Below are 14,143 nucleotides of genomic sequence, written 5' to 3'. Positions count from 1 at the left end.
AGAAGAGAGACCACTCAACAGCCGCACATTCTCGGCATAGTGGCGCGCGCAGTAGACACACCAAGTGCGATATAAAGACGCCCCGTCGAGGCGTCAAACCTTCCAGCCTTTGCCAGTGCAGTGTGCTCGCGAGCGTAAAGGCGGCCTAGGCTGAATGCATGCACGACCTCCGTGCCCAGGCCGCACCCAAAACCTCTCCGGCCCGTATCCATCCGAACTGCGCTCCAAAGGCAGCGACTCCACGAACACGTCAATCAATGAGGCCGGCGCCGAGCCGACGCAGATGGACGGACACATGCATGCATGCACGGACGCACGCGCGCTCGTGGTCCAGCCGGCCAGCCTCTGGCCGAGTGGGTGTGTGTGCGCGCGCGCGCGGTTGTGTCATCTCGGCTTGCCCACATGGCCTGCCTGCTTGCCTGGCCACGCCACGCGCGCGCCCACGGGCTGGCATGCCGCGGCGAGCCTTTGGCCTCCTCCCCTCTCCTTTTCCCACCTGCGCGCGCGCAAAAGCGACAAGGCCGCGCGTGTGTGGGTGTGCGGTGAGCGCAGTGCGTGACATGGAGGCGTCACGTCGTGGATCTCGGAAAGCAAAGCAGGGGGGGCACTGCGACGGCGACGGCGACGGCTGCTTCCTTCCTTCCTTCCCTGGTCAAAATGGCCATCAGCAGCTCCAAACTGGGCCAACACCGCCCACTCTACGGCTCAGCTACGCTACGCCGCCTGCCAGCGCCAGCCGCAGCGAGACAGCAACGCCTCGGCGCTCTGCGGTTTCTACTGTGTGAATTGGGACAGATAAAGCAAAAGCCTGCACGATGTAAAACCCCTCTGTGCTCAATCATGTGGACGCAAACCCCTCCTCTCTGATCAATCATACACATGCATGACCCTATCCCTAAGCTATGGCTATGGCCTAGTGTGCGACGCAGATGGCTTTATTTGTCCTTGCTGACTGGAGTCGGAGGGCAGGACCGAGGACCCTCTCTCATGTGAAGTGCCACAATCTACGTCAATTAAGCATTGATAATACTCCTATAGTATAATGTACTGGAACAATTGGTGCCCAATAACACTGAATAAGTCAGAAACTACAGCTGCGAGTGGAGCATGATACATGCAGTAGATGAGATGAGATGGGGTGAGCAGAAATTCCGGCGCAACAAGACACGGAACCAGATCTTTCAACTGTTCCAATTTCAACACCAGTGACGCTTCCTCAAGCTATCCAGTAGTGGTACAAGCTATAGGCAGAGTGTACACTTTCCCAAATTTGACTGGAGAATCAAACGACCCAAGATGCAGGAAGAACTCAAAACTTTTCCCTAGCTATGGCAATGTGCACTCGAGCTCTGAACTGTGAAGCAGCAGTACTGTGTACATTTCTACCCAATTTATATCACCAATTACACCGAAACCCAGGAGAAGAAAGAAAAGGAAGAACTACAGCACTGACAGCCTCCCACATTGCCAAAAATCTAAAATCTAAAATTGCAGGCCTTTGCTGAATTCTCAGCTACTGATAGCAAAACTGGCTGTACTTACCACAACAGCCCTTGAGTGCTTATTGAGCTGACCAAATTCACACCAATTTGCATTTACATCCGGCCACCGACTCCGGCGGTGCTTATGCTGCTGCATTGCTGCTCGATCCAAGCTTCCTGTCGATGGGCAGGGCGATGCATCCATCCACTCCCATGTCTTCAAATGACACCGCAAATTCGGCCAATTGCTGAGTTTATGTACACACAGGTCTTCATCCAGCACCAATTTGCTTCTCTCGTCCATTCCCCGGTCCAGATTACGCGAGGATGACCAATGGGAACTGCATCATCGACTCAACTCACAACCAGAAGGACTATGTTCCGGTGTCTTCTCACTGAATTGTCTTGGTGAGCTTGCATTTCGCGAGGAAGACGGTGGACGTGCAATGCACGGTGCAAAGCTTGAGCAGCTCCGAGGCTTGCTGCTTCAGCTCCGGCCCGCACCCGCTTTGGATCACCAGCAGAAGCTTGGCGGCCAGCCCGACGTCCAGGGCGGCGGGCGCGGACTCCTCGGGCACCATCCTGCACACCACCCACAGCATCGACAGGGCGCGCTGCGTGCAGGCCTCGGACACCCTCATCAGCAATCGGACGGCGTTGGGTATCGTCCTCGGGCAGTCCTTGAGAGCCGTCCTGCCTTCGGGGACCGAGGCGAGCGCGTCCAGGATGTCCAGGGCTGGCTCCACGCACTCCGTCGCCAGCTCCGGCAGCAGCTCCACCAGCTGCTGCACCGCACCAATGCTGACAATCATGCTCCTGGCCGGCCTGTGCACGGCGCAGATGGAATTGAGCAGCTCTAGCCCGGCGGCCACGCCGTCCTGGTGCCGCTTGTCCCGGACGAGGCGCATGGAGCCGGCCAAGAGGCTCAGGCTCGCCACCGTCTCCGGCCGGAAGCCTTTCTCCTCCATGAGGATGCGGATGAGGCGGACGCAGTTGATCTTGGTGTCGACGGCGCCCTCGTTGAGCATGTCCACCACGAGGGACACCTTTGCCGGCTGCATCAGCGCCGCCTTCGCGTCGGCGTCGAGCGGCACACCGCTGACAAGAATGGCCACCGCCTCGGACCCCACGGAATGAGACGTGAAGGGGCCAAGAAGCGAGGTCAGCAACGACACGCCGCAGGCCTCCGCTATGGCCTTGGTCACGGACTGGTGGGCGCAGGCGAGCGAGCGCAACTCCCGGAGCGCGGCGACGCGGGCCTGGCCCTTGAGGGGCTGCCTCCTCGGGACGGCCGTGCCGCGGAGGCCGTGGACAAGGTCCGCGGCGCGGCCGTGGTAGTCGGCCGAGCGCTTCTTGAAGCGGGTGTACCGGCGGGAGAACCAGGCGGCGATGAGCTGGCGGAGCGTGGCGTTGGGGGTGAGCGCGTCGTCCCAGAGCTCCTGCATCGTGGTCGGGCAGGTCCGGTGGCCCAGCGCCAGCCAGCGGGAGATGTTGGCGCGCTCGTACGTCTGGCCGGTGCAGAGCGTGACCGGATCCACCATGGGCTCCAGGGAGATCGGGCAGATGAAGACCGCCGGCACGACCTCGTCCCCGCCGCCATCCCCAGCGGCATCCAGCTCGTCCATCATCTTCCTCAGCTCCACCGGCTGCTTCCCCCCGTCGCCCAGCGCCCCGTCCCCGGGCTCCGGGCCGCACCCCAGGATGCCGTCCTTGAGCGCGGCGTCGATGTCGAGCACCTGTCCGCCGCAGGGCAGCTCCTGGTACTGCGGCATTGCTGCGGCGGCGACCGACCGTCTGCGCGAAGCAACCGCGCGCCCTTCCACCGCTCACTGGAGCGAGCACGGACGGCGAGGCCCTTTTAGCAGAGGCGCGCGGGCGACGGAATGATGCGGCGAATCATGGGGCGACTTATCGCCATCATCATCGCCCTCCTCCTAGCTTGCTTTCCCTCTTTCTTGACCCGCTGCTTTTCTTGGATTTTCGGGCTCCCGCGGCTGCCCACCGGTCAAAAGGGGAGGCGAGGAGCTTGAGCTGAAAGCTTCTGGGTTTTGGGCTGGAGGCGGATTGCAGGGCGTGTGAGGAGATCTGATGAGCGAGGGGGAGGAGAGGAGGGGGGAGGGGGAGTGGGAATGCGACTGAGATCCAGCTGAGCTAGAGTGGGTGGAGAAGAAGAAGGGAGAGTGAGAGTGAGAGAGCGAGCAGGAATATCCTGCTGAAATTATTATCCGGACTTGCAATTTTACTTGGGTGGGTGTGGGTGCGAGTGAGAGGGGATTGGACGAGGGGAGGTGGGGCAGGACTTGGTTGGGACCAGACACATTAGCACACTCACTGACACCCCGCCTGCGCGCCCTCTTGTATTCTTCCCCATTTTTCATTTATTTTAGCGCTGGTACTACTAGCATTTCTTTTCTCTCGCTCAAATTTTCCTTTTTGTTCGGTGCCGCCGCTGAGAAGCGTACTGGGCCCATGCCAAAAGCACCAAGCAGGAAGGCATGGGGAAGAATCTTGCAGGAAATGGCGCCATATGTTTGTTTTGTTTCAGTAGTGATCTCCTTCTAGGTCTGATGTGATTTTTACCATTGCTCCTAGGAATGAAATGCCCATGCTGTTTTGTTTCCCCTTTTCAACATTTGGTCCATTTTGAACTACGAAAACAAAATTTTCTCTCCTTCTGGGGAAGGGGAGCGGTCAGCAGCGGAACTCGAGGCTGCTGACCGGTGACCGGGACGGGTTCGAGACGGGCGTGCGTGCGTGCGTGCGTACTGTGTACTACTACGACCACTCCTAAATCTAAATCTAGGGCACGCGGACCGCACGTGCGGTGGGATCAGGATCGACAAAGAGGGCGGGGCTTTGTTTTTCTCCTTTTTTTCCCAGTTTTTGAATGGGTTCAAGGACAACAAGGACGCAGCAGGCCCGTTGCCTCATCTCCCTCCTCGTGACCCGCGCGCGATCACGTTGCGTTTACGCTTGCATCGGACCTGCCGCTCCCTCTCTTTGACCGCTTTGCTCGCACACTCGATGCTCTCTGACCAGGCCGGATTAGGAGCGCTCGAGTTTCTTTGTGTAGATAACTTGTGGGCAAGGAGATGCAAGAAATGGCACGACGTTTCGACATGGAAAATTTGCCACAAACAAGCTTGCTTTAACTTGAACAAAGTCGGTGCGTGTGGTAGGAGTATCATCAACTTATTCAAAGCTCCATCCAATCCAAAGGGAAAAAGATGGGAAACATCGCACGTGCAGCGATGCCAGGTTGGAGGCCTCTTTTTGCGTACGTCTTAATTAAGTGGATGCATCCGGTGCGACCGTGACCAGGACCAACGACCACGGGGCCGGGGCCGGAGCCCGGAGGGCCGAGCAAAGGAAACGAAGGGGGCCAAAGAAAACGTAATGTAAAGGCAAAAGCGAGCAGCGGCAGCAAGCACTGGTAGCACAGGAAAGAAAGCCGAAACTAGTAGGCACGTCCAAAGCTCAGGGCTTTAGAAAACGCGCTCCTTGACCGGCCTGCGCGCCGCACGCTACAAGCGCTCGCACTGTGCGCGAATTAAGCGCCGCACGCTCACGGTACCTTGCCAACCATACGCACGTACTGGTACGTGGGAGTTCGTACGCGCAGGTGATGGTGCGGGTCAAAGGGGCGGACAGTAAACGCGACGTGAACGTGACACCACCTAGCTAGCGGCGGACGGAGACGCGTCCGGCCGTCCGGCGATCCGTCACTGTTGCTGCACAGGGTGCCGGCCGGGCGGCCGCTGTTGCGCCGCACGAGCCCGGTGGAGTACGCGGCACGGCGTGCGTGGGCGAGGAGGCACGCAACGCAGCAACGCGGAGGCGGAAACCTCTCTCCATCCGCACGTACGACGGGTGGACCGACGGACGGACGGCGGGCACAGCGATGGATGGGTGGGTGCCCCTCCGGCACGGCCGCGCGCGGAGGGGAGGGAGGGAGGGGGGCACGGCGCACGCGCGACACCGCGACACGGTGCGTGTGACCTGAATCATGGCTGACCGGCCCGCTCCGACCCGACGTGCGAGCACAGGAGCGGGCCGTTCGGTGTCGCGCGTTGCCCCCGGCCGAGCGAGGCAAAGCGCCGGCCCAACCAACCGTCGTCCACTCGTCGCCTTCAGTACAGCCGGCGCGGCGCGGTGCGTGCGCGCGTGCGTTCAAGGGCATGGGCGCCACGCACGTTCACAGATCAGCGGCCCGTTCGACGGGTAGGTAGTACTCGTACGCAATGCCACTGTTTGATCGAGGTTCGGTCTTGCGCGCGTCGCTGGATCCGGCGACAGGCGAGCGTTGCAGGCGCTGGCAGCTGCCGCCTGGGCCCGGGCGGATCGATCGAGCTTACTCTCAATTCTCAAGTGGAGTGGTTTGAACCTGGATTGGCCACGGCACGAATATGCTCCGTTTTCAAACCAGCTCGCTTCTTCTCGGTCCTCGCTCGCCCTCGGCACCCGCCCGTCCGTCAGCACGCACCTGAGACCGGCCCGTACACGGTCAGTGAGACGGCGCCACAGTATTAAAAAACGCCAAAGCCTGCGGCTGACCTGCCACGCTGCTCCCCTCAACCACAAAGCGCGCTGATTAAACAACGCCGAGCGAGGAGGAGGAGGAGGCAGCGTCGCTTTCCCCCGATGCCCCGCGCGCAGAGCGCACCGGCCTCCGCGCCGAGCAGCGAAGCGACCCAATAACTTGACTGCCGCAATGATCATCACGATGCCGACGGCCACAGGGAGGGGCGCAGCGAGATGCCGCTCAACCCAATCCCGGCTCCGGACCGCTTTGTTTAATAATCGGCTCTGAGCTTAGCCTGTTGACTGGCTACTTTGGCTAGGGCTAGGCTAATCCGGATCGACAGGGAGGGCAGGGCGTGTGGGATCGATCTCATCTGGCTCACGGGGCGCACCCACCGCGTCTCTCGTTGCGTCGATGGCGTGCGCGGGGTCGCCGTGTGCAGCAGTGTGCCCCGGGTCTGACCGGTCAATGTGGTCCAGGGGCCAGCGGCACGGCATGGCGATGTGCCAACCCGAAGGCCGAAGCCAGTCCATGGGCCACGGGAGGAGGAGCAATCGAGGAGGGCATTTCTTGATGCTGCCAACCACCTTTGGCCCCTGCCTCTCTCTCGCTTTGACCGCCAGCGCAGGCGCGGCACCGCACCGCACCGCACCACACATCATTTCGCTTTCTCGAGGACCAGTGCTGGTCTGCTTTGGCTCCAGCTCTCTAGGAGTAGTAGTGGTAGTACTCCTTCTGTTCGCGTATGGTCGAAAGCTCTTTACAAATTTATTTAAACTTGGTTTTGAATACAAACCTAAGGCCAACTCCGCCGTGCGATCTTGTCTGGGTGCGTTCATTTGGGGTAAAACGAACGAATAGTGTGGCCCAACGCGCGGCCTCAAACGGACAAATGTCTGAATTCCGTCCATTTTTTACTCATCCTCGGTCCAAACTTGCGCTTGGTTTGGGGTGAAACGGACGCGCGCAGACGGCCTCGACGCACGCCCTTATTCCCCCGTGACCCGCCTGTCGGGGACACTGTCACTCCCTCCGCTCCCAACCCTTCCACCCTCTCTCCCCGCCCCGCCCCGCCGCCGGCGCCGCCGCTATTCTCCGGCCGCGTCCTCACCGCACAGCCCCCGGCCGTCCATACCAAATCACGTCTCGACATGGCCGTCACCACGCCCGCGCTTTTGCCGTAGTTTTGGCCGTCGATCGGAGGAGGTTTGGCCGTCGCCGTCTTTGCCGGTGGCAGAGGGGACACGACCGCCGGCGACGTACCATGGCGGTCGCAGCAGCTTCCGACGAGAGCTCCAGAGCGGCCAGTAGCCGGTTGGCAACCACCCCTGCTGCGTCGAGGTGATCATCCGGCCTCTTCGCCACCACGACCGCAAGGTGTTCGACATTCTGCCCACAAAGGTATGGACAGTGGAGACGAGTTTTTCTTTCATCACTTCCTTTGTTCATCGGACGATTCGTCGTCCGATGATGAAGATCTTGTGGTGGCTGCACTGGTCGTTCACGACCACATTCAACGGCAGCTTCCTCGGTACAGGGGATCGGTCCCTGGCCGTGCTCCCAACCTGAACTGCAACAGGGAGAGAGGCCACGCCCTGCTCTATACCGATTACTTTTCCAACACCCCGCTTTTCAAGCCGAATAAATTCCGTCGCCGTTTTCGAATGGCAAGGCATGTGTTCAATCGTATCCGGGGAGGGAGTGGTTGCTCATGACCCATATTTCGAGTGCAAGACGGATGCCCTTGGCAAGTTTGGATTCTCCTCTTACCAGAAATGCACCGCGACCATCCGCATACTTGCATATGGAATTCCAGGCGATTTGGTGGATGAGTATGTGCGTATGAGTGAGACAACATGTCTGATGTCAATGTACAAGTTCTGCCAGGCTGTGATCGAGGTGTTTGACCCAGAGTACTTGAGGCAGCCAACTGCCGCTGATACAAAGAGATTGTTGGCGATCAACGCAGCTAGAGGCTTTCCAGGCATGCTTGGCAGCATAGATTGTATGCACTGGGAGTGAAAGAATTGTCCATTTGCATGACAGGGCCAGTACAGGGGGCATGTCAAGGCGTGCACTGTCATATTAGAAGCGGTGGCTTCGCAGGATCTTTGGATATGGCATTCTTTCTTTGGCATGGCAGGTTCTCACAATAATATCAACGTGCTGCAGCGTTCTCCAGTCTTCGCAAGGCTTGCAGAAGGCCACTGCCCACCTGTCAACTTTGAGATCAACAGCTACCAGTACAATAAGGGATACTATCTAGCTGATGATATATATCCTCAATGGTCAGCTTTTGTAAAGACAATTTCGAAACCCCAGTGTGAGAAGAGAAAGAGATTTGCCCAAATGCAAGAGAGTGCTAGAAAGGATGTGGAACGTGCTTTTGGTGCGCTTCAATCCCAATGGGGTATCGTTCAAAACCCTACACTGTCATGGGATGAAATGAAGCTTTGGGAGGTGATGTCTGCTTATGTGATCATGCACAATATGATCGTCGAGGACGAGCGTGATGAGAGTATCTTCGACCAAGGATTTGATTATCAAGGTGAAAATATTGAGACCCTGCACCAAGACCTGACAACATTTGAATAGTTTGTCCAATTCCACCGTGAGCTGCCTGATTGGCACACTCATTTAAATCTTCAAAATGACTTGGTTGAGTACGTTTGGGATCATATTGGCAACCAATAGATGTATTGATTCATTTTATATTCAGTCGAGACAATTTCGATTTGGTTGTAAAACTATTTTATTATAGACAATTTCAATTGGGTTGTAAAACTATTTTAATTTTCAGACAAATATTTGGACGTGCAAACTAGTTTAATGAAAATATGGGCATTTTTTGTCCTGACGAACAGGATGAGACAAATGGATGCGGCCGCGCGCTGGGCGCACGGCCACTGCATTCTAGGACACACCCGGATACGACTCCATTGCCCTACCCAAATGGACAAAATTCGGACAAAACGGACGTCCGTTTGAGGTCGCGCGGTGGAGTTGGCCTAATAGCGTGAGTACTTTTTTTTTTGCCTTTTCTCTTACGGAAGAAAGATGACTGAAGAGGAGATGAAAAAGGTGAAGTGATGTTTTTTTAGACAAAAATGGTCAAGGGTAGATAAAAAATGGTGAAGGAATGGGTCGGCCCGCTCCGGCCTGGACCTGATCCCTGCAGCCCCTCTATTCTGTTTAGGGACATAGAGCCGGCCGAGTGGCTCAATACCAAGTGATTTCTCAAAAAAAAAAAAAAGAGCCGGCCGAGTGGCTCAATACCAAGTGATTTCTCAAAAAAAAAAATAGAGCCGGCCGAGTGGCTCAATACCAAGTGACCTCATGTCCATTGGACAATATGGAGACACATCTTAATAGAAGATCAGTCTTTGCTAAATTTCAGTCAACTGAGACTTCGTTATGTCTTCGTCGATGCTATGTTCGTGAGATCTTACAATCCGTGTAACTTTTACTCTTTACCTTTTTTTTTCTTATTTACATGTTATGTCACTTGACTGAGACTTGGTTAATACTGAGTCGACTAACACCTAAGCCACACCCATACAAAATTGCACAATAATGCGTGGCGGGAGATTCGGTTCAGGCACGACTTGCTGGAAAAGTCTTGAAGATCCTGCAGGGCCGGTGCGGTTGGAGAAGTGGATGAGGGCTCGAGTGGAGGTCTTCGCCAGGCAGTGCTCGGCAACGGCATTGGTGAGGCCTGCGACTGCCAGACGAATTCAGCACGCTGAGCTTCTACGAAGGCCCGGTCTGGCTAGGCCACCAGAGAAGACGGCATCGGAGCATGGCCCTGTATGGCGACGAGTTCGACCTCAGATATGGACTTAGCATACAACGGCGTGGGTAATTTGTCTCAGGTTTTTTTACGGAGTCTTCATGTTTGGTTTGGAACGACGTGGCGAAGACGCCTTCCCAATTTAGAAATACGCCTTCCCCGCCCTATCCTCGTTTCGGTGGTGTGTTTGGCACTGGCTCAAGGCGTGTGGTTGTGTGATGCGGAGCATCCTACGATCATCCCCATGGACCTACCTCCATCTCTCACGACACCACACGGACCAATGACTAGAGCTCGAGCAAGGGCTATCGAAACTAAGGTGAACTCGCTCCTCTCCGAACTAACACATTCCACATATGAGACATGGCTACTATCTCAAGCGGAGACTGATACGTCTCCAATGTATCTATAATTTTTGATTGCTCCATGCTATATTATCTACTGTTTTGGACTATATTGGGCTTTATTTTCCACTTTTATATTATTTTTGGGACTAACCTATTAACCAGAGGCCAGCCCAGAATTGCTGTTTTTTGCCTATTTGTAGGATCTAGAAGTAGATGTGTCTAGAGGGGGGGTGATTAGACACTTAGTGCTAAAGTTGCAATTTTTAGGCCTTTTTGGTTTGAGTGGAGTTTTAGGCACAATTTCAACATACACAATACATATCAAGTAAGCATGCAAAGAGTATAAAGCAAGCACGGAATGTAAAGCATGCAACTTGCAAGAATGTAAGGGAAGGGTTTGGAGAATTCAAACGCAATTGGAGACACGGATGTTTTTCCCGTGGTTCGGATAGGTGGTGCTATCCTACATCCACGTTGATGGAGACTTCAACCCACGAAGGGTAACGGTTGCGCGAGTCCACGGAGGGCTCCACCCACAAAGGGTAATGGTTGCGCGAGTCCACGGAGGGCTCCACCACGAAGGGTCCACGAAGAAGCAACCACCCACGAAGGGTCCACGAAGAAGCAACCTTGTCTATCCCACCATGGCCATCGCCCACGAGGACTTTGCCTCACTAGGATAGATCTTCACGAAGTAGGCGATCTCCTTGCCCTTACAAACTCCTTGGTTCAACTCCACAATCTTGTAGGAGGCTCCCAAGTGACACCTAGCCAATCTAGGAGACACCACTCTCCAAGAAGTAACAAATGGTGTGTAGGTAATGAACTCCCTGCTCTTGTGCTTCAAATGATAGTCTCCCCAACACTCAACTCTCTCTCATAGGATTTGGATTTGGTGGAAAGAAGATTTGAGTGGAAAGCAACTTGGGGAAGGCTAGAGATCAAGATTCATATGGTAGGAATGGAATATCTTGGTCTCAACACATGAGTAGGTAGCTCTCTCTCAGAAATAGGATGCTGGAAGTGTAGGCTTAGTCTGATGGCTCTCTCCACGAATGAAGAGGAGGTGGAGGGGTATATATAGCCTCCACACGAAATCCAACCGTTACAACAAGTTCCAATCTCGGTGGGACCGAATCGCAAACTCGGTCGGACCGAAATAGTAAACCTAGTGACCGTTAGTGATTTTCGGTGGACCGACTGGAACAACTCGGTGGGACCGATGTGCTAGGGTTAGGGAAAATCCAAAACTCGGTTTGTCCGATTACTCAAACTCAGTGGGACCGATTTGGGTAATAAGTGAAACAGAGAGTTGGCCAAGCAAACTCGGTGGGACCGATTGCATATCTCGGTGGGACCGAAAATATTGCAATAGGTAACAGAGAGTTTGCAAGCCCATCTCGGTGAGACCGAGATCCCATCGGTGGGACCGAACTGATTAGGGTTTCTGGCAGTGGCTATGACAGGTGAAACTCGGTGGCGCCGGATAGGAATAATCGGTAGGTCCGAGTTTGGCTTTGGGTTTAGGTCATATGTGGAAGTGGGAAAGTAGCTGAGGATTTTGGAGCATATCATTAAGCACATGAAGCAATAGGCTCATTAAGCAACACCTCATCCCTCCTTGATAGTATTGGCTTTTCCTATGGACTCAATGTGATCTTGGATCACTAAAATATAAAATGAAGAGTCTTGAGCTTGAAGCTTTAGTCAATCCTTTGTCCTTAGCATCTTGAAGGAGTTGCCACAACCTTTAGTCCATGCCACTCCATTGTTGAACTTATCTGAAACATGCTAGATAGAAATGTTAGTCCAACAAGAGATATGTTGTCATCAATTATCAAAACCACCTAGGGAGCACTTGTGCTTTCAATCTCCCCCTTTTTGGTAATTGATGGCAACATACATCAAAGCTTTAGATAAAGATATAAAGAACAGCAAGTAAAGCTTTGGAAGGACATGTAACAAGCATAGGCTCCCCCTACATGTATGCACTCATGTAAATATGAAATATAGAGGCATGTGAGAGCATAACCATGAAAGAGTAGGCAATGTGTTACATGTATCTTGGTCATATGCATCAGAGCAAAAGATTATCAAGGAAAATACCTTCATGCTCATGAGTCCTTGCAAACAGTATGTACATAAGCAAGAACTCCTCATACTCATGATTTTGATGCATATACTTACCTTGTGGTCTTGAGTTGGCTTAGGATGGAATGAACCTGCACAAACAAAGTTAGATAACACAGGTACATCCACTAGCCAGAGCAAACAAAAGAAACCACAAGAATACCAAGACTGGGATGACATGTAGAGAGTGAGTACAAGGTACCACATTGGATTCAACATGTCCCCAAGAATAAAGATATGCAATGAATTTGACTGATTTCTTTCCCTTAGGTGTCTTGCTCCCCCAGAATCTTACATGGGATATTGGGAGAAGATAAGGAACAGCAAATCAGAGCTGAAAGATACAAATAAACATGTCTTTCCCCCTAAAAAGACATGTGACATCTCTCCTCTTGAACATCAAGCATCAAGCATCTGGGACATCTGGGATCCTTGAGTATTCTCTCCCCCTGAAAGTCTCTCTCTCCCCCTTAATACTTTCTCTCTTGTAGGTTTGGTCCTTGAGACTTTTTCTCTCCCTTGATGTGATCTCTCTCTCTCCTACAAGCTTTGATGTGATCTCTCTCTCCCCCTTTGACATCAATTTCCAAGAAGGGCTTTCTGGAATCCGTCGTATAGGTTTGGTCCTTGAGACTCAGCACAAAGCAATGGATAAAACTGTAATGCTTGTAGAGGACAAGATCCATTGAGTAGAGCTGGATCAGAAGAAATATAGAACAAGTGGCAAACTGTTTTTCCTGTTGCGAAGTCGGTGGCACCGAGTGGTATGTTTCGGTGGCACCAAAAATATTATGTTGGACCGAAAATTACAAGTCGGTGAAACCGAGTTCACACAGAGAAAAACACTTGTCACCTCAGCTCACTAGACATGTAGGATCTCACAAAGATTTGCAATGAATTACCTGAAGGATTTGCAAGGAATTAAATGCAGAAAATGCAGAACATAAACAGAAAGAAAAGAGAAGAGACTGAAAAATCTAGATGGAGTTTTTTTTGAAAAAGAGAAAGAAACTAAACATGCATGAGATACACACAAAAAGAACACAAGAGAACTTTATCTAGAGTTGGGCGGTGACATAGTCACCTATGTTAGAGTATATTGACTTAGGAGTCAAGTGAGAACACTTGATCATAGGTCATACTCATCGTTTAAGCTCAAAATGGGGTTACCATTTTTTGTTTAAGCATCTTGATGTATTCACATCTTGTTGAGTTGCTTTGACTCATGTCTTGGAGTAAAGCTTCTCTAAGATGGAATAACATATCTTGGGTGGTGGTGTGGTTCTTGCTCATATAGTTGAACTTGTGTGGGTGCTCAAGGTTGATGTAGCTCATCAAGAGTTGAGAGTACCACTTGGAGTTTGAGTTCATCTACCTACATGGGTTAGTTCTTGCAAGGAAGAGCACTTGTGTATCCAAAAATGACAATCATGAAGCTCAACATAGAATTTGTCAAAGGATATGTTTGAATGGTTTTGTGCTTCCTTGTCTTCAACCGCCATTGTGTAGAGACTTGGTGATGTAGAGATTGCTCAAGATGTGAGTGAGTCGCAATCTCATGGAATTAGATTCAACCAAGCACCTATATGGGTTAGACAACATGCAAGGTACAAATATATCCAAGACATAAGATAGTCATCATAAGAGATATATCATGGATTAGTCATAAGCTCATGTCTTGCATGTATCCAATGGAGTTTCTACTCCAAGTTCGAAGCATCAATGATGTTCAATTCACCTCTCAACCTGCAAAATACTTTCTCATCAAGAGGTTTAGTAAATATATCTGCTAATTGCTTATCGGCGCGAACGTGCTTAAGATTAATGTCACCCTTAGCAACATGATCTCGAATGAAATGATGACGAACTTCAA

The 14,143-nt window shown here is 52.8% G+C and overlaps 1 protein-coding gene across 1 annotated transcript; it reads right to left on the bottom strand.

The window, feature by feature from the left end:
• Nucleotides 1-1,163: 1,163 nt before the first annotated feature.
• Nucleotides 1,164-3,687, bottom strand: LOC125552418 (U-box domain-containing protein 75). Its single transcript, XM_048715966.1, has one exon. The coding sequence runs from the start codon at nt 3,251-3,253 to the stop codon at nt 1,874-1,876; it is 1,380 nt and encodes a 459-aa protein (XP_048571923.1). The 5' UTR covers nt 3,254-3,687; the 3' UTR covers nt 1,164-1,873.
• Nucleotides 3,688-14,143: the final 10,456 nt, after the last annotated feature.

The sequence above is a fragment of the Triticum urartu genome, chromosome 4 (assembly GCF_003073215.2).
Source record: "Triticum urartu cultivar G1812 chromosome 4, Tu2.1, whole genome shotgun sequence".
NCBI lineage: Eukaryota > Viridiplantae > Streptophyta > Magnoliopsida > Poales > Poaceae > Triticum > Triticum urartu.
This window is presented reverse-complemented; position numbering and strand designations above follow the sequence as displayed.